This window comes from Aspergillus sclerotioniger (assembly GCF_003184525.1).
Source record: "Aspergillus sclerotioniger CBS 115572 chromosome Unknown BO94scaffold_19, whole genome shotgun sequence".
Lineage (NCBI taxonomy): Eukaryota > Fungi > Ascomycota > Eurotiomycetes > Eurotiales > Aspergillaceae > Aspergillus > Aspergillus sclerotioniger.
In genome coordinates, this window is record NW_020291009.1 from 114717 (window position 1) to 132162 (window position 17446).

At 51.6% G+C, this 17446-nt stretch overlaps 10 protein-coding genes across 10 annotated transcripts; 4 read left to right on the plus strand and 6 right to left on the minus strand.

Moving 5' to 3' along the window:
* Nucleotides 1-1667: 1667 nt before the first annotated feature.
* BO94DRAFT_536567 (nucleoporin Nup84/Nup107 family protein) lies at nt 1668-5683 on the minus strand. The gene is made up of 6 exons (XM_025612041.1): nt 5507-5683; nt 5216-5441; nt 3107-5164; nt 2719-3049; nt 2543-2667; nt 1668-2481 (listed from the first exon to the last, which is right to left on the minus strand). Exons 1-6 carry the CDS (start codon nt 5564-5566, stop codon nt 2141-2143), a joined length of 3141 nt encoding a protein of 1046 aa, XP_025465874.1. The 5' UTR covers nt 5567-5683; the 3' UTR covers nt 1668-2140.
* Nucleotides 1721-2025, minus strand: BO94DRAFT_118231 (uncharacterized protein). Its single transcript, XM_025605555.1, has one exon. It carries the CDS (start codon nt 1908-1910, stop codon nt 1752-1754), a length of 159 nt encoding a protein of 52 aa, XP_025465875.1. The 5' UTR covers nt 1911-2025; the 3' UTR covers nt 1721-1751.
* A 360-nt stretch (nt 5684-6043) lies between the features above and the next one.
* BO94DRAFT_536569 (DUF1903-domain-containing protein) lies at nt 6044-6693 on the minus strand. The gene is made up of 4 exons (XM_025612042.1): nt 6535-6693; nt 6435-6485; nt 6375-6387; nt 6044-6323 (listed from the first exon to the last, which is right to left on the minus strand). Exons 1-4 carry the CDS (start codon nt 6535-6537, stop codon nt 6148-6150), a joined length of 243 nt encoding a protein of 80 aa, XP_025465876.1. The 5' UTR covers nt 6538-6693; the 3' UTR covers nt 6044-6147.
* A 323-nt stretch (nt 6694-7016) lies between these two features.
* BO94DRAFT_536570 (SUMO family protein SMT3) lies at nt 7017-7766 on the plus strand. Its single transcript, XM_025612043.1, has 2 exons — nt 7017-7265; nt 7400-7766. Exons 1-2 carry the CDS (start codon nt 7044-7046, stop codon nt 7454-7456), a joined length of 279 nt encoding a protein of 92 aa, XP_025465877.1. The 5' UTR covers nt 7017-7043; the 3' UTR covers nt 7457-7766.
* BO94DRAFT_118309 (uncharacterized protein) lies at nt 7530-7987 on the plus strand. The gene has a single exon (XM_025605556.1). The coding sequence runs from the start codon at nt 7678-7680 to the stop codon at nt 7915-7917; it is 240 nt and encodes a 79-aa protein (XP_025465878.1). The 5' UTR covers nt 7530-7677; the 3' UTR covers nt 7918-7987.
* On the minus strand, nt 7779-9040 carry BO94DRAFT_536572 (uncharacterized protein). The gene has a single exon (XM_025612044.1). The coding sequence runs from the start codon at nt 8679-8681 to the stop codon at nt 8058-8060; it is 624 nt and encodes a 207-aa protein (XP_025465879.1). The 5' UTR covers nt 8682-9040; the 3' UTR covers nt 7779-8057.
* Nucleotides 9041-10559: 1519 nt separating this feature from the next.
* Nucleotides 10560-13042, plus strand: BO94DRAFT_587000 (putative succinyl-CoA synthetase subunit alpha; the record flags this gene model as incomplete). The annotated part of the gene is made up of 10 exons (XM_025615795.1): nt 10560-10728; nt 10776-10783; nt 10833-10946; nt 10992-11135; nt 11182-11564; nt 11613-11805; nt 11850-12454; nt 12501-12532; nt 12583-12875; nt 12944-13042. 10 exons carry the CDS (start codon nt 10560-10562, stop codon nt 13040-13042), a joined length of 2040 nt encoding a protein of 679 aa, XP_025465880.1.
* Nucleotides 13043-13240: 198 nt separating this feature from the next.
* BO94DRAFT_495231 (adenylyl-sulfate kinase) lies at nt 13241-14256 on the plus strand. Its single transcript, XM_025609255.1, has 2 exons — nt 13241-13346; nt 13434-14256. The coding sequence occupies exons 1-2, from the start codon at nt 13339-13341 to the stop codon at nt 14059-14061; spliced, it is 636 nt and encodes a 211-aa protein (XP_025465881.1). The 5' UTR covers nt 13241-13338; the 3' UTR covers nt 14062-14256.
* On the minus strand, nt 14109-15766 carry BO94DRAFT_519650 (H(+)-transporting V1 sector ATPase subunit C). The gene is made up of 5 exons (XM_025610080.1): nt 15333-15766; nt 15177-15271; nt 15023-15114; nt 14476-14968; nt 14109-14424 (listed from the first exon to the last, which is right to left on the minus strand). Exons 1-5 carry the CDS (start codon nt 15631-15633, stop codon nt 14239-14241), a joined length of 1167 nt encoding a protein of 388 aa, XP_025465882.1. The 5' UTR covers nt 15634-15766; the 3' UTR covers nt 14109-14238.
* Nucleotides 15767-16386: 620 nt separating this feature from the next.
* On the minus strand, nt 16387-17077 carry BO94DRAFT_118485 (uncharacterized protein). Its single transcript, XM_025605558.1, has one exon. The coding sequence runs from the start codon at nt 16821-16823 to the stop codon at nt 16494-16496; it is 330 nt and encodes a 109-aa protein (XP_025465883.1). The 5' UTR covers nt 16824-17077; the 3' UTR covers nt 16387-16493.
* Nucleotides 17078-17446: the final 369 nt, after the last annotated feature.

Sequence of the window (17446 nt, forward strand, 5' to 3'; positions counted from 1 at the left end):
GGATATCTAGCTATCTCTTTTTGCATGCAGTCTCTAATAACGACGATGCATTAATGTTTGGACTAGTTGGGCTAATGCACGCTATCCATCAGGTCTAACCGCCGGGATTGCAAGGGAAAAGAACCTTCCATATTCACCCTTCGTCCATCTATACAATAAATTCTCCTCCACCTCAAGTCAGGGACGGCCTGATCCATCATCCAGCATCCCGTGTGCAAGCAGAAACCTTGGCCACCCTCAGAATGATGCTGCCAACGACCCAAGGGCAACAGTCTAGGCCTGTGGGCACCCGACCCAGCTGGTAGTAGCTGGCTTGGAGACCAGGAGAAACAACAGACTTGGCGGAAGGGGGCGGTGCAAAAGCCCCATCCATATTATTCCATCCACGTATGGGAACTTGCGAAGAACCTGACTAGTACTAAGGTTAGCGTTTAGCTTGGCCAGCTGTGTTATCTTCCTCGTCTGGAAGAATGTTCCTCTCTCTCCTTTTACCACTTTGACTTTGGACTGCTCCATTCCGGCGCATCCCATTGCCACTCATGTTGGGTCCCCCGGTGACATCAACATCGAGCAACATCCGATCCCTCCACCAGCACATCCTAACAAACTCCCCATTCGTACTCCGTACTCCGTATTATTCTCCGGATGGAGCACTCTTCCCGGTTTGCCGTTGCACCATCATCGTGATTCATCGGGAGCTGGATAGGACCGGTCTGGCAGTCTGCATTGGACCCCAACCACCGCCAAACAATCATCCTGACTTGTCAATCGTTCATGCTAAGCTCTCCTTAGCCGAGAGGTTACATGCGCATAGCATAGCCACCACAATGGCGAGATCCGGTGATACTAATGTCGTCAGCTTGAAGCTGGCCCCTCTCACCATGGATTCCACAAGCCATCCTCAAAGCATCACACCTGCCTGAATTGGAAAGACTTCCTCTCCCAACAGAACCTCCGACCCGGACTCCATGAGCTGTCTCCATCACACAACAAACGATGCGTAGGTAACACGCAAATGCAAGATGATATGATCTTGCCATCAACAAATCTAACCCATCCCATGCCAGTCTTGAAAGAATCCTCCACCCATTGATCAGAACAATAGGATATCAAAATATCAAAAATTGAACATAAAATCCTCCAAATGCAAGAATGTTGTGTCTCACAGCAAACGCCCTCCCCGCCAATTCATCCCACAAAACAAATGTCTCATCCCGATTTGACTTTCCATAGTACTGTACCGTACAGAGCTGAAGAGGGAAAGTTCCACGGAGATACTACCTACCTACCTACCTACCTACCTACTAGTAGTAGTAAAGCCCGAGTACCTAGCAGGACCTACTTATCCAGTACTTAGTAGTACCACAGTTTAAACCAAAATATCAGTATTTTTGCTCGATTACATTGTACTAATTACACGTTGGGGTCTAGATACTACTAGTCGAGAACTTCCAACAATCATTAATTACATAGTAAGTTAGTGCCAAGGGTCTGGGCTATCAGCCATACGTAGATACTTTGTACTTTATTGTTTATCTAGATGAATAGATAGATAGGTAGGAAATGCTCAGAAAAAAGCATATCATATTGTCTCATATGTATCATTGAGGGATTTCTACAAAAGTACTTCCTAGCAGCCATTCATGCACTATTGCTTCGGCGAAAGTATGACCCCCAAATAAACGAATAATAACAGGTCAGAGATTGGGTAATCAAGTCCACTCTAGTATCACGATAGATTGCACCATGTCTTAGTATATGACTTTATTTGATGATGGCAATGAGGCAGTGCTAGACACTAAAGCAATCAATCCATCAAGACTATCTGCAGGCAAGAGCAGCTTGAAAGAAAAGGTTCCGCTTATGCAAGAGAACCACACCGCAAATTGGCCAAAGCCCCGAGTGTCCATCTCCGTCCACTGTACTTCGTAAATCCAGCAGTCCAATAAAGTAAGATTCTGTTCATTTTCATGTCGAGGTAAACCCTGGAAATGCGCCGGAAATGTTCACCCTCCGAGCCCGTCACATGCAAAATCCCCGGAATCCTTCCGGCCAGAAGAGATTCGGAAAATCGTAGAAATATGAAAAAAAAAATATGAGGGTAATATACACGCCGGTCCTCCCTTCGTCAAAATACACTTCATTGCGCCTGCGTCGTGCCATTCTCCTCTTCAGGCGCTTCGGCGGTCCAGATTCCCAACGACTCGCCCCCCAGAAGCCTCACCCCTGGTTTAGCGCGAGTGTTCACCATGGCTTTGCTGGACAGTGCCAGCGCATTCACCAGCTCCCCGACCCGGCGCGACGCCACAAAGCTACTCGTCAGGTGCTCCACCTCAGCCACTTGGGTGGCCAGGTTCATGCATTGTACCAGGAGCTCGCTGGTAAGCACATGCGCCGAGTAGTACATCGCACTGTGGTAGTCCAGGAACACCTCCGGGAGGTAGGTGTTTCGAATCTGTTCCAATTCCGCCTGGTCCGCTTCTGTAACAATCCGGCCTGTCAGCAATTCGCTTGGCCGTCCCGCAGAGAGAAGTTCGCTTACCATTCTCGTAGTTAACTAGCCACTCATCTAACATAGCATCAATTTGTAAGCTAGTGTCGTCCAATGCTTCCTGCAGCTCTCCCCTCAAGTCCTTGAGAGTGCCAGCATCCCGTCGGCGTTTAGTCCTGTGCCAGTGGTCAGTATCATCCGGCCTCCTCTAGATCATTATCACGTACTTTTCGAGTTTCTCAAACACGGTGGCGAATCTTTCCAGCGAGTCAAATGCCAAGATCAGGACTTCCAGGTCACGCATGGTCTGCGATTGCTGAATCAAGATGCTCGTCTGGCTACCCGATGCAACCCCGTTTGTTTTCGACCGAGAACGCTTGTGCGGGGAGCTGAGCAGCCTCGATTTGCTTGGACTGGAAGGTTCCGGGGTGTTGAACTCTTGTCCAGCCTCGACCTCGAGGGTGAATTCGGAAATATCAAACCCGAAGGCTTCTCGCGAAAGGTCCGAGAGTCTCATCCGCCGACTCAACTCCCGAGCGGCAGAAAGTCTACCAGAAACTGTGGTGATGTTAGCCCTGCATCTCGCATATCGCACTTGCATGGATATGGACATACTATAGAATTTCCGGTACAACAGCGCCCCGAGCTGACAGATCCGGCCCCATTGCCCGTCGACGTAGCGCAGCCATTCGAGACTACGGATAACTTGCTCATCGGTCTCAGAAACCTCGGTCCCGATGAAGTCCTTCTTCACGGGCACCAATTCATAGTTGCCGTCCTTGCGGGTTACAACCTTCGGGTACCGCTTGACCGTCCTGGAGTGGTCAATGGCAGAGACATTGGCGCTCACCCACTCCCACTGAGTTTGCAGAACAGCTTCGACATCGATGCCATGTTTCTCCATGAGCCTAACCAGCAGCCTCCTCTCTCTAGGGTCAACGATCTCGATCAATACCTGAGCCAGAACAGACTGCGCCAACTCTTCGGGAAGAAGGGACGCATAAATAGGGATGATATCCACGACGCCCGCTTCTTCCAGATTAGCGATATATCCAATCACATTGACGCAAGCGGTGTTGTAGAACTGGGTGTCGGCGCGAACGTATCCAATGGAACAAGTGACGATGTAGAGATGAGTGGCAATCCGCAGCGCATCGCCATCTTCTGCCGTGATGACAAGGCTGTCATCAACGGATGTCGGTGATACATCAGGCACGAAGGATGACCGATCCGATTTGCTGTTTGCGACCTGCGACACGGCTTGGGCCAGCGAATAGAAGAAAGAGTCGTATCCTTTGCCCAGGATGGTGGCCTGGATGGTGCGGTATGGGTTCCGTGCCTCGCTTCCGACACGATCGTTGCCTCTAGTATACTGCACGAATTTGTTCACCTCGGCATATCCAGCCGGTTCCGGCACGAACGATACAGGCGCAGTGGGCGAATGGCTTAGCTTGCGCTGGAATTGCTTGCAGAATCCTTGGTACCGGGAGAGTAGGACGCTATTGAAGTAGACGTAGAGGTAGTCATCCCAGGTATGACAGACCTTGAAGGCTGCTTCCGTTTCACCGCAGAGCAATGAATAAACCGCCCGCTCGAAATCTTCCGTATGTGGGCTCCGTGTCAGAGCAGCGCAGGCCGCGCGCCAGGATTCCTGGGAGCGCCAGTTCATCATGCGTGTGTGTCCATCATAAACAGGCGTCCTACCCGTGTGGGCCTCGACGTCCACGCTAGAACCACAGATGCTGACTGCTCGCCAATTCTCCAGCCGCTCTGCGCACCACTCCCGGATCTTGGACCAACTCTCTCCGTGCCTGAGCATCTTCCAGCAAGTCATCCAGGTCGCGCGTTCGTAAAACTGGTCCTGTGTCTGGAGGCTGTGCTTCTGTCGCGTAACGGCGTCCGGATCTAACTGAGTGACTAGGGGCTCTGATTTATCCGAGCTCAGCAGCGAGTCGGAGATTCCTGGATTGTTGGGGTCGAGGGGTTGAGGCCAGGCTCGAAGACGTTTTTGTCCCTTGATTGCTTCCTTGGTGTAAAGCCAGCCATGAGACCACAGTCCCTGTCCTCTTTCGGCCTGCGTTTCCAACTCGGTGATCAGCAAGTCCATATCTTTGCTGCTCGTCTTTGCGGTGTTTTCCAGCCATTTCAAGACGATGACGCATTCAGTCGCATAATGATCCGCAGACAAGAATTGTTCCCAAACCTCGCGATCAGATGAGTACCGGTGGAGGTTTTGAAAGACAGTTTCTTGTGCTTTTTTGGCGCTGGCTCTGCGAGGCGGGTCGTCAATGCTGATGAGGTTGAGGAGAAGCCGCCAAGTATCGGCTTCCAACTGCAGTCGCTGGAGCTCCTCCTCGGTCTTGGGATCCAGTGACGCGGTTCCGTTGTTTCGAGCAGCACTCAATCCCAGCTTGGCCCGCTTCAATGTGTTTTGTTTCGAGATGTCGCTGATGGCGTCCTGCGCGAGAGTCTGGTAGCTCTTCACCAATTGGTAGGCAGCTTGGTAGTTCACAAACTCATCGGAGCGGTTTCCCTTTTGCTTGAAACGATCCAGTTTTTCGGCAAAGGCCTCGATCTGGCGCGTCACTCGATCTGCGGTGCGGCGAAGGGGGTGCAACGCCTCCTGCGCGCCTGCCGAAGTAAATAGGTCCGGAGTTGCGATATCTAGTCCGTCTAGCATGCGATCAGCCTTCGCAGCTACGCCAGGGGTCGTAAACAGCATACTGTGTCCATTTGGGGCGAATCCCAGGTCCAGCGGTGATTCACTTCCATTCATAACGTCGGCGGATTCGTCCTCGGACTCTTCATCTTCGTCGACGTAATCATCTTCCATGTCCTCCTCCTCCTCGTCATCGTTGGGGTCGAGCGCATCGCCCTCATCGTCCATTGATTCATCATCGTCGTCCTCGATCTCGATGACTTCCGACTCGTGTGTGGATTGTTGGGAGGGCTGGAGAATGAAGCCCCGGTCGGTCAGCGCAGCGCCTTGAACAGGCCAAAACAAAGGATACTTACATTAATGGACGTGAAACCAGCAGGGGCGCCCGTACCCGTGGCCCTGGTTAAGGGAGCCATGAGCGCGAGGAGATGCCGGGGGGACTAGTCGGGAGGAGGGTGAGTCGGGGTGGGTGATGGGAGGATGAGGGAGTGTTTCGCGAGGGACCTTAAGCTTCCCAGGAGGGTTTGGGGAAGAACTGGAACTTCCAATCTTCTTCCTACTCTTTTTGGCCGTGTTTTGGGCCGACGGGCCACTAGCCCGCATCGGGGCTAGCGCCAGCACACACCGATAGAAAAACTCGCGCATTTCGACTTTTTCCTCTTTTTCTTTTTCTTTTCTTCTTCATGTCTTATAGGCAATCATTAGAGTCTCGGAACGAGCGTCTTCAATCTTCGTTCAGGTCAAAACGGCCTCTTTGCGTGCTCAAGATTGTCTTAGAACAATCTGGCAATTCTCATATATCCTGGTTCCTACTTTGAATGGGGGCTCAGACTGAAAGGGAATTGTCACATCCAGCTTCAAGCTTCAGGTTTGGTCTGGAATGAACTGAGGCTATCTTCGTAACCGCTATGTTGCTCCTCGGAGTTTATCTCTATTCTATGCTCGACATTGGTAGTATGTACATGGTCCGTAGACTTCAAGGAAGCCCCGATGCAGGCTAGGAAGATACCTGGCCCCGTTGCTTCATCCTCAATCGAAGCAAATTGGGCTTGGGGCAGCTGGGAGTTCGGGCGTCCTCCCCTCGCTCTTTGTAGAAGGCATTGCAGCATTCATAAAGCGCATTGATCTGGGATTGGCATCTCTCTTCTTGATAAGAGTTCTTGGTTAGACATGCTGCAAGAATCAGTGACGTCCTACCTGCACCTGGATATGGTATCTAGTCACCTTGAATGGCACACTGTGGACGGTTAGTCATGCCCCCAACAGAGTGTATCAGGGACCTACAGCTCGTGGATGGCAAGGCGGGTCAAATGATATGTCTTCTTTAAGTCCGCCCTGCTGTCTGTCACTTTAAGCTCACATAGAAGTTAACGGTCCATCATACCATGACGCAATATATAGTAGCACAGCCTGAGAAGGCAATGAGCCAGAAATGAGATCACAAGTGAATAATTCGGAACCTGTATCCCCAAACAAATATACAAAGACACCTAGAAAGAACGAGTATGAATCTTAGATCCAGAGTGGAAAGTAACGAACAAATATCATTCACGACGACCTCATTCCCTGCCGACAAACAGCGGGAAGGGCAAGCAACCTGCGCCGCAAAATAGATTTTCCGTTGTTCATGGCTGGCGGGGGTTGCCTTCTTCATCGCCTCCAACTTCCTAACACCCATTCATTTCTTCCCTAATCCTTCTCGCCTTCGCCTCCTCTCTCATCCATCTGTCCTCCTGCAGGCCTTCATCGCGCAGAAACCCCCCACAGCGACAACGAGGTAAGTCACCCAAGCGGCTACTCTTCCGATCTGATCTGCGCCAAAAAGTCTCCCAAAGCTGACATCTTTCCCCTCCAATCCACATCACAAGCTTCCTTTCCACTCTACCAACAATCATGGCCGATTCCGGAGCCCCCGCCGGCGACGCCCCCGCGTCCGTCGAGCACCTGAACATCAAAGTCACCGATAACAACAACGAGGTGTTCTTCAAGATCAAGCGCTCAACACAACTGAGGAAGTTGATGGACGCTTTCTGCGAGAGACAGGGCAGACAAGCCTCGACTGTGCGTTTCCTATTCGATGGAACTCGCGTGCGTCCCGAGGACACCCCTGATACGGTACGTTCTGACCGAAAAAACCCCCCTCTGTTTGTTTTGCGCAAGCACCGCGGGGCGGCCTCCCCCGCACGAAAGTCCCTCGTACGACATGAAGAGAGAGAAGAAGTATACAGCTAACTTGTCTTGACTCGCAGCTTGAAATGACCGACGGTGACACCCTGGAGGTCCACCAAGAGCAGATTGGTGGCTAGATAGATATCCTCTCGATGAATGATGATTATGTCTTTAAATACATCCAGCCGTTGTCTAGCCGCGATTACGCTTCCTCCTTTTCATACGAAACACAGGCGCAATGGTGTTTAACTTGGGTTGCGTCCGAGCCCGGTCCTCATTGGGGAGGCTACAAGTACCTGGGTAGGATGGGATTTTGAGCCTGAGAGATGATGATGATGACGATTACTATTTGCTGTCTATGAAAATTAAAACAGCGAGTCATTTCGGTACAGGTGGTTTCAAGTGGCATAGTCTTAGATTACTTGTTCAAGCTATGCAATCTGCAACTAGATTAAGTTTCTGTTTGCATTACCTGTATCGGTTACCGAGACCATCGAAAGACCCCCGAAAGACTATATATTACAGTCCCGTATATTTTGGACAACCCTGTAGAAAAGGAACTCGACAACCCCCAGCCAGCCCTATCAAGCAGAAATAAAATAGAAATAAAGATAAGAGGAAAAGACAAGCAAGACCCCGAACAACTCTCCTATCAGTAAAAAGAGAGACATATATATGTATACCCCCGAACCCATATACAACCCCAACCCCCAAACCCAACCAATCCCAAGAGATAACTCACATATCCCAAACGGCCATCTTAGCCTTCTCCTCCTCCTCTCTCTCCCTCTCCCTCTCCTCCTTCTCTCTATTCCTCCTCTTAATCTCCTGCTCCTTCACCGCCCGATCATACTTCCTCTGCTCTTCCGTGCGCTTCGGCGCCCGAATCCCCAACGCCCCTGCAATCATTCTCCCCGCCACAGCCGTCTGCTTCTCGGGACGTCTCGCCGGCCCCTGCGCCGGAGACCTCGCCCGCGGCGGCGCATTCCCATACGCAGGCCATGGCTGCTGCGATGCCGTCGTCTGCGGCGAGATAGGCGTGGGTGGAGGATCGAGAGGTCCTTCTGCGCATCGGACAGAAGGCGATAAGGCGGGTGAACTTGTCAGCGATTTTCCAGCCCCTGCTCCTCCTTCGAGATCGGAGGCGGAGGCGGAGGCGGTCGAGTCTACTTCATCTTCCCAGGAGTCGGCGATTGGGGCGGGATCTTTCTTTTTCTTGGGCTTTTGGTGGTGAGGGGCGGAGGTGGGGGGTGTTGGTCGCGGGATGTCTTTTATGGGACTTTTATTGGCGAGGGAGAGTTCGCGGAGGGAGGATTGGAGTTCGGAGGTAGTTGTTGGTGATGCTGATGCTGAGAGAGACATTGGGGGGTGTGGTGTTAGTTGGTTAGTTCGTCTGGATTATTGTCTTTGGGGGTGGGATGCGTATGTATGTATCATGGGTAGGTGGTAAGTAGTATTGGAATTGATCAATTGTGAATCATAAGTAGGAGTCACGGTTTGAAGACAGACAGACAGACAAGACAGAAGGTACTTATTAAATTGGGAGGAGGAGGAGGAGGAGGGGGAAAGTGCATCTACCCAAATAGAAAAAAGAACAAAGGGAAATGAGATAAATACCTAACCTACCCTTAGAACCTGGCCCGACGCGGGAAGTACTAGCCATATCGTCTATCTGATGAAATAATGGAATCTCGAATGCAACTAGTTAGGGAAAGTAGATGGTACGATCCGCGTAAAGCAAGGAAAAGGTGAAATCATGAATGGCGTCAGTTCTGGACGTGTAACCCCGCCTTTGAGGGTCGGCGGCACCTGTGATTGGCTCTGGGGAGGGCTGGGCCAGAGTTTCGACTCGGTCCAGTGCTTTTGTTCTTTCTGGGGGGATCGGCTGCATGCGATGATGAGGGGGAAAATGGGGATTGGGGATTGGGGACTGGGGAGGAGGACCGGTTCATGTTTCCACTGTTCATCAAGGTGGTGGGTTGGATCTGCATGGGAAGATTATCATTGACTGGATTTGGGGGGGGGGGGGTGCCAGGACTGGTTTTCATCAAGGTTACGAGGGGAAATTATGGGTCTTGATCTACATGATATGGTTGGGAGTGTAATGGCGAGGTGGTGATCAGAGGGTGTGTACTGTGTGTGTAGCCCATGTCTCGATATTTGATGATGTCTTGTCTAGGCTATACCTACTAAGATTTTTGAAGATTTAGCGTTGCGATTTAGGTCCTTAGTAAGCGATTGGAGTGTGGGGTAAGTCACTACTAGTATACGATTCCTACCATGGAGTTAAGATGGGTTTATGACAATGAATGGCTTGACATCATTGCCAATTATCCAGATGCAATGAATGCCCCTTCATGTGATGCCGATGAATGGGATTATCTCCCCTGTGGATGTCGCAGAATAGGATGCCGTCATACGTGGAGTAGATCCAAAACTATGTCATTGCCTCAGGCAGAAGCACATCTGCTGCAAGGATTGCTTCAGTATCAAGGCCACCCATCCGGTCCAAGATGCAGTATTGGGAGATAAGGATCTTAAGGGTACGTGAAATCATGATAATAGTAATTGTTATTAGATACTAATGAGCTGATAGCCTCCTAAGAGAGATCACACTGAGCACTTGCCGCTGTTTCGAAATGTGCCACCTGTGCCACAGCTCACAAAGCCCAGAGCAAACCATGAACATAGGAGACAGACAAACGCTGGAGACAAACGCCGCTGCAGGCCGCAACTGCCTAGTAGGCATTTTCATGACTCACCAGCGGGGCAGAATTGCATTCCATCACTTCATTCACAATGATGCGATAGACAACACAGATCGCATCGTTGACAGATTTCTTCCCCCATTCTCATGGCCTCTAGTTGTGCATTTTCTGTCTCCTCCCACCAAGTCCTATTTGCAGCAACCGCTGAGAACACCGATCAACACATGCTCTGACTATCTTAAGAACGCCTTGCAAACTGTTGATAAACTGTCTGAGATCACCAGAGGGTCCATTTTAAGGGCCTGGTTTCCTGAGGTCTACTCTGCCTCGCCAAGGTTCAGTCTGTAGATCTCAAGGGTTTGATTTGTGCTCTTATTTGCTTCGTTTGGGAGTTGGATGAGTGGTGATCGTCTTTTCTGTTGCGCTTCTTGTCACTGACAGCGGTTTATCCTCGTGATTAGTGGCTTTAACGCCTATTAATTGGATAAGCTGCACTGATCTCCCTTTTCGGATTTGAACTGAAGTTTCGAAAATGACTCGATTCTCTTCCATCCCCGCGGAGGCGCCCAGGCACCTTGTCCGTTCGTCGCTCAATAATGTCCGGAAATTCTCAACTTCGTCTCGCCTGTGTGATTATGCGGAAACACTCAAGAATCTGAAGATAGGCGCTCACACCAGGGTTTTGTTCCAGGGTTTTACCGGTGAGTTGATACCAGTTAATTGCAAAACCATGCTAACATTGTCGTAGGTAAACAGGTAGGCATGCTTCAGTCAAGGAGCCAAACAGATTGGACTAACTGCTCAGGCCACCATCGTCGCTCAAGAGTCCTTGGCATGGGGCACGAAGATTGTCGGCGGCGTCAAGCCAGGAGTTGATTCTGCGCATCTCGGTCGTCCCATCTTCCCGTCTGTTAGAGCGGTATGACTGTTTTCTGATTCGAAGACATAATGCTTACGATAATAGGCTCGAATAAGGGGGGAACCGGATGCATCTGCGATCTTTGTGCCCGGCGATCAGACTGCAAGAGCAATTGAAGAGGCGATTGAGGAAGAAATACCACTCGTCGTGGCGGTGGCGGAACATGTCCCCATACACGACATGCTGCGTGTAGGCATCCGGTCTTGAGTTTCGGAAAATGGCTAACAGGTGGTAGGTTCACTCCATGCTCAAGTCACAGTCAAAGACGAGGTTACTGGGGGCAAACTGCCCGGGAATTATTTCCCCGATTGGCAAATGCCGCGTCGGATTTCAGCCACTGCCCTGCTTCTCTCCGGGAAATATTGGCATCGTTACAAAGTCGGGAACCCTGAGTTATGAGGCTGTGGCTTCGACCACACGATCAGGACTGGGACAGAGCCTTTGTATCGGTATCGGAGGCGATCCTTTGGTGGGCACTAACTTTGTCGATGCGTTGAATATCTTTGAGGAGGACCCTGATACCCTCGGTATCATCCTGGTTGGTGAAATCGGTGGTAGAGCAGAATTAGATGCAGCCGATTGGATTAAGGATTACCACCAGAGGAACACTAATCCCAAGTATGTGATTGGGTCCAATTAGTGCGCAGTCATGCTGACAAGAGACAGACCGATAATGGGCCTTATTGGCGGTATGAATGCTATTCCTGGGCGGATCATGGGTCATGCTGGTGCTTGGGCTTCGTACGGCGAACCCAACGCCTATGCCAAGTATGAAGCACTCGAGCGTGCCGGCGTGGTGATGGTAAACCATCCTGAGAAATTCGGGGTGGGGATAAAGACCCTTCTGAAGAGTCGAACTGTAGGTTTCTACCTCGAAACACGAGAGCTTGCTGACAGGAGTAGTCCACCAACGGTGCCAACCAACGACGAGGCCTGCATACGAAGAGACGCATGACACGAAGCCTTAACGGATCACCCCAGTCCCAGCAAACCAGAAGTCTCTTTGTTAAGCGATTCCAGGCTCTTGAAATGATCAAAGAGAAATCCATCCCAGTCAATGAAGCTGCCACGTCGGAGTCAGACATCTTCCTATCCCTCACCATCGACAGAACGGCCTTGTCGCCATGCATTCTGGCTTCCCCATCCGCTGGCTTCGAACCAGATCTGACAGGCCGGTTCCCGTTCGCATACGAGGGCACGGAATTTAGCAGGGAACATCCACTGATTGAAACCGTCGCCTCCCACCTGCAGCTTCCCACGACGGCTCACGACAACTTGGCGCAGATCTTTCAGGGCTTGTGGCAAATTTTCACGGAAAAAGAGGCATACCTCCTGGAAGTGCGTGCCAACACCACCGACACATTCGAGGTCCGCGATGCCCGTTTTGGGTTCGACGACGCCGCCTTCCGGAGCTCAGGACGTCAGGCAGAAGTGCAGCAATTGAGAAACCCAGTTGAAGAAGTGGCCGAGGAAGTCGAGGCCGAAAGGAATGGCATCTTCTACATCAAGTGAGTATCCTCGCCTAACATCTGAAACATCGCTGACCACATCCAGACTCAAAGGCCATGGAAGCATCGGTATTCTAGGTAAGACACCCCCTCACCCTAGGACCTTGGTATCATCCACTGACCAGCAGTGAACGGCGCGGGCCTGGCAATGAACACGGTGGACGCACTGACGATCCGCGGCGGGCACTGTGCGAACTTCCTGGACACGGGCGGCAAAGCCACAACCGAGATGGTCAAGTCCTCACTTCGGATCATCACATCAGACCGACGTGTTAAGGCGATCTTTGTCAACATTTTTGGCGGGTTGACCAAGTGTGATATGATCGCAGAAGGGATCATCCAGGCCTTTGAAGAGATGAAGCTGAACGTGCCCGTGGTGGTGCGACTGCGAGGAACGAACGAAGCGCGCGGGCAGCTAATGGTGAGTGGTGTTTAGCTGATAGCCTGATACCGAAGTAATAGAAGCGATGCTAACAGTGTTCCGAATAGATCTCACGGAGCGGATTGCCACTGGAGGCGTTTGACGGCTTCGAGGCGGCGGCACTGCGGGTGATCGAGCTGGCTGGGGATCGAAAACACTTTTATTAAACTGCTAAACAAGGCATCATCATGTACATAGACCACGCAGGGACGTACATGCCACGCCTTGATAGCTAGCTAGCTGGTGGCCAGCCACGCAGCCCGAAGGCCCGCGGGGTGTACGTAAGGAGATGTCGCAAGTGATTCGCAACAAATGAAATAAACCCCGCGATCGGCGCCCCGCTGTTTCAATTCACCCTTTTCATCCTCATCGGCCACTTTCTCTTTTCTACCCCTCCCCCTCCTCCATCTGTCCTCCATCTTTCCTCAACCTCACCTCCCAATTAACACAATCATTCTTCAAAATGGCCACGTACGTTTCTTTACTGCCCCAGCACCCCCTCCCCCCTCCCCCTCCCCCTCCCCCTTCCTCAACCCCCCTAACTAACCCCCCCACCAGCAACATAACCTACCACGCCAGCGCCCTCACCCGCACCGAGCGCAGCTCCCTCCGCTCCCAACGCGGCCTCACAATCTGGCTGACTGGTCTCTCCGCCTCCGGCAAATCCACTCTGGCCGTTGAGCTCGAACACCAACTGCTCCGCGACCGGGGCGTTCACGCCTACCGCCTCGACGGCGACAACATCCGGTTCGGACTCAACAAGGATCTCGGATTCAGCGAAGCCGACCGCAACGAGAACATCCGTCGTATTGCCGAAGTCGCGAAGCTGTTCGCCGACAGTGCCAGTATTGCCATTACGTCGTTTATCTCCCCCTACCGGAAGGACCGTGACACGGCGAGAGCGTTGCATGAGGTGCCGACTCCCGGAGAGGAATCCGGACTGCCGTTTGTCGAGGTTTACGTGGATGTGCCGGTTGAGGTGGCGGAACAGAGAGATCCCAAGGGATTGTACAAGAAGGCTAGGGAGGGTGTGATTAAGGAGTTTACGGGGATTAGTGCCCCGTATGAGGCGCCGGTGAAGCCTGAGGTGCACATCAAGAACCATGAGGTGCCGGTGCAGGACGCCGTGAAGCAGATTATTGCTTATTTGGATGAGCAGGGATATTTGCCTCCTAAGCAGGAGTAGATCTTTGAGTGGGGTTGGGGTTTGATGATAGATAGCATGGATTTGATGTTGTATATATTGGTTGTTGCTATGATTTGTTTCAAGAGGTGGAGGAGATGAGTAACTCTATGTACGACGCTAGACAGTAGATATATCAACAGAAGAATTAACCAGCAGAAAACCGCAGGTAAAGTACCGCTAATTAAACTCGAATTCATAATACACATACGCCGTATACTCGCCGCCGCCCTCGCCGTGCAGCTCGCCCGGCTCGTCGCGCTTCACCCGGCCCTTCTTGTCCCGTCCGAACGCGTTGCCCGCCAGATACGAGTACTTGTCGTCCAGGTTGTGCTTCGCCTTGTCGGCCTGCTTTGATCCGGGAGCCTGCATCTGTTAGCCCTTATCCAATCCCCTACCAATAAGCTCGAAACATACCCGGATCAACGTGCACACAAAGTCCAGCGGCAACCCATACCGCAGCACTGTCTCGACAAACACCCGCAGCACATACACATGGATCCAGACCATCACGGCCTCACTCCACGCCGTCCGCCCCAGTCGGAGTGTCTCTCCCCAGAGCTTGCGTTCGTCGCCGCCCACCCGCTCGACCTCCTTGCGCTCTTCCTCCTTGCCGCCCTCGACATACTTGAAGTCGCGCGGAATCCACTTGTTCTCACGGCACTTGTGCACAAATTCCAGGCTATGCTTCTTGAACGTCGTGACCGCATACAGCGCGAACTCGCTGTCCGATGCCACCAGCGTTGCCGACCGTGGCACCACCATGGGGGCTACCGTCTCGTACAGCTTCAGGAATTCTTTGACCTGCTGAGCGGGGACTGCGACGAGGTGCGTCTCAATGTATTCCGAGTCTTGGACGATAGTGCGGGGGTCGACCACCGAGGCGAGGGATTTAGTAGACAGATTGCCCCTGATCAATCAGTACATACCCATGAAACGACACATAACCAAGATATCCACTCACGTCTGCTTCCGCTGCAACGTCGCCAACGTATTCTTGACCTGATTATACTGGGTATACTTCGAGCGGATGTCATTGTCGATACTCGCTGCTTCCTATTCAACTGTCAGCATCCCCTCCACAACCACCATTATCAGATAGGATCATCAAAAATCACCTTCTGCAACGAATCAATCAATTCCGCCAACGGCTTATCAGCCCGATACTTGACCTTATTCCACGAAAACGTGCGAAGGTACTGATCCACCGGCTCTAAAACCCATTAACATCCAGACACACGTTCATCCAAAACCAAAGTGTAGAGCAAACATACTATCGTTCACGGTCTTCATCTTATCGATCTGCGCTTCATCCCCCTCGAGGATATTCTTCAGCGCATCGCCCACCTTCACCACCACCCCCTGGCAAGCGGTCTCGAGCTTGGCCAGTTCGTCGGCCTGCTGCACTAGGGCATCGAGAGTGCCGATCTTAAATTCCGGGATGGGGAAGGGCGCGACGGAGCCATTCTCGGACGAGACGGTGGCGGAGATGGCGTCGAGGGCGTCGTCGCGGTGGTGGGAGGGGGTGATGGACGTGGGGAGCGAGACGAGGAGGTACTTGGTTGATTTGGACATGGTGGCGGGGTTAGTTGGTTGAGGAGAGGGGGCCACGCATGAGGTGGTCTGGCGGTGCAGACGGGGGAAAATGAGAGGTGTGGAGGTGTTGGAGTTGAGGTGGTGGAGGTGGGAGCTGTTGCGTTGCGTGCGGGTGCGGAGGAGGATCGGTCGGTCGTCACTCGGAGGCGGTCGGCGGATGTATGGACTTGGACTTGCTTCTGGTGTCATCGTGCCAGGTTGGTGGACATCCTTTACATTTACAGTGGGTTGAAAACCACCGAATCATATCTACTGGTTTGCTGAAGTTTACTCCAATGCTCGAGGCCTGCCAGGCCGTCGATGTGTTCTGATGCACCAGAAGAGGACACATACGACAGACAGACTAACTATATGCTCGGGGTAGGCCGCCCTAAACGCCTCTTGTCAAATTCTACAGTAAAACACACTATCAGTGAGTTCAAATTGTGATTGCGAGTATTAGTATCAGTATCAGTAACTGATGTGATCTAGTAAACCCCCAGACTGCAATGCTTCATCTGTTGTCGTGCTGTCCCGTCCCATAGATACCCCCCAGCCCCCTGCAGCAGCGCATCTACCCCAAGCCCGCCGCCATGCAGTCAGTCCGAACAACATATCGACAATCCTCACTCGGAGTAGCTACTAGCACAAATCAATGCTTTGCCCATATCGTAGCATTAGTAGTAGCAATGCAGCATCCCATACACCATACACCCACCAACCAATATCCACTAACCAGCAGGTCCAAGCCGCATCCACATCCAGAACCATCCTCCCAACCCATCCTCTTATCTTATCTCATCTCAGCTCATCTCATCTCTAGAAAGAATAATAAATCCCAACCAAACAAAACACCCCCTTCACTTCGAAACTGAAATCGAGGCTCTGCCCGAAAGCGACTCCCTGCGCTGCTTCCTCAACGCCTTCTCCGTATCCATGAGAAGGTTCTGGACCGATCTGCTTCCGCGCGCACTGGCCTTGACCCCATCATCATTGAGAAGCTCCATCAAAGCGGCTTTGACCATGTGATCGCTGCCGCGGGATTCGCTGGCTTTGCTGGAGGCGATGTGCTCGTCGTCTTGGGCCGGGGAGTAGGAGATGGAGCGTTTCATGGGTTGGATTGTGTGGAGACTAGGGACTTTGTTGGAGGAGGCGGCGGGTTGGTGGTGGGTTTTGGATGGGGAGGTCATTTTGGTGGTGTGGCGAGGGGGAGTGGGTGTATGTTCAATTGAGATGGGAATAGAGACACGAAGGTGAGTAGGTGAGAGATGTGTAGAGCTCGTATTCAGTCCGTTATTTTTTATACGAAGCGCAATATCGAAAACCGTTAGAATTGAAAGTCGATATTGGAGTCACTATGACGTCTAACACCCTGAACGATCTGCAAGGGGAAGAAGAAAACTAATAGTAAGTAGAGTAGGAAAGGTAGGTAGGTAGGTAAGTCAAGAATCTTATACATGATATCCCTGACTTCAACAACAAAGGAAGTTTTCAAACATGAATCTGAACTTGCCCATTATTCACAGTGTGTCAACTTCACCCATGTAGTCAATTACATCATACCCCCTTTTCCATTCCCACAGTGGATGGATGTCCTCTGATTTGGGTTTCACTGTATCAACCATTCAGTGACACTTATCTACAGGTGGTTGATTATCGAGGATCTTATTGAAGTGCAACTGTCAGTTACCTATCAACTAGGTGGCTGATGATGAGATCTGGTTGGGCGGATGCACGAATCCGTTCATCGGGGAAGATGCTGATTGGCGGGGTATGGTGCCGATGTCATTGTGGTGGAAGAGGTGCCGGTGGT

Excerpts from the sequence above, each read along its gene's own strand:
- BO94DRAFT_519650 (XM_025610080.1), bottom strand. The coding sequence starts at position 15,633 with ATGTCCAAATCAACCAAGTACCTCCTCGTCTCGCTCCCCACGTCCATC. Across the intron at positions 15,115-15,176 it reads TGATTGATTCGTTGCAGAAG|GAAGCAGCGAGTATCGACAA; the intron begins GTGATTTTTGAT and ends ACAGTTGAATAG. Across the intron at positions 14,425-14,475 it reads TTGTGTGCACGTTGATCCGG|GCTCCCGGATCAAAGCAGGC; the intron begins GTATGTTTCGAG and ends TAACAGATGCAG.
- BO94DRAFT_536572 (XM_025612044.1), bottom strand. The coding sequence starts at position 8,681 with ATGTCTCTCTCAGCATCAGCATCACCAACAACTACCTCCGAACTCCAA.
- BO94DRAFT_118309 (XM_025605556.1), top strand. The coding sequence starts at position 7,678 with ATGAAAATTAAAACAGCGAGTCATTTCGGTACAGGTGGTTTCAAGTGG.
- BO94DRAFT_118231 (XM_025605555.1), bottom strand. The coding sequence starts at position 1,910 with ATGGACACTCGGGGCTTTGGCCAATTTGCGGTGTGGTTCTCTTGCATA.
- BO94DRAFT_536570 (XM_025612043.1), top strand. The coding sequence starts at position 7,044 with ATGGCCGATTCCGGAGCCCCCGCCGGCGACGCCCCCGCGTCCGTCGAG. Across the intron at positions 7,266-7,399 it reads CCGAGGACACCCCTGATACG|CTTGAAATGACCGACGGTGA; the intron begins GTACGTTCTGAC and ends CTTGACTCGCAG.
- BO94DRAFT_118485 (XM_025605558.1), bottom strand. The coding sequence starts at position 16,823 with ATGACCTCCCCATCCAAAACCCACCACCAACCCGCCGCCTCCTCCAAC.
- BO94DRAFT_536567 (XM_025612041.1), bottom strand. The coding sequence starts at position 5,566 with ATGGCTCCCTTAACCAGGGCCACGGGTACGGGCGCCCCTGCTGGTTTC. Across the intron at positions 3,050-3,106 it reads GTTGTACCGGAAATTCTATA|TTTCTGGTAGACTTTCTGCC; the intron begins GTATGTCCATAT and ends ACATCACCACAG. Across the intron at positions 2,668-2,718 it reads GTGTTTGAGAAACTCGAAAA|GACTAAACGCCGACGGGATG; the intron begins GTACGTGATAAT and ends CCACTGGCACAG.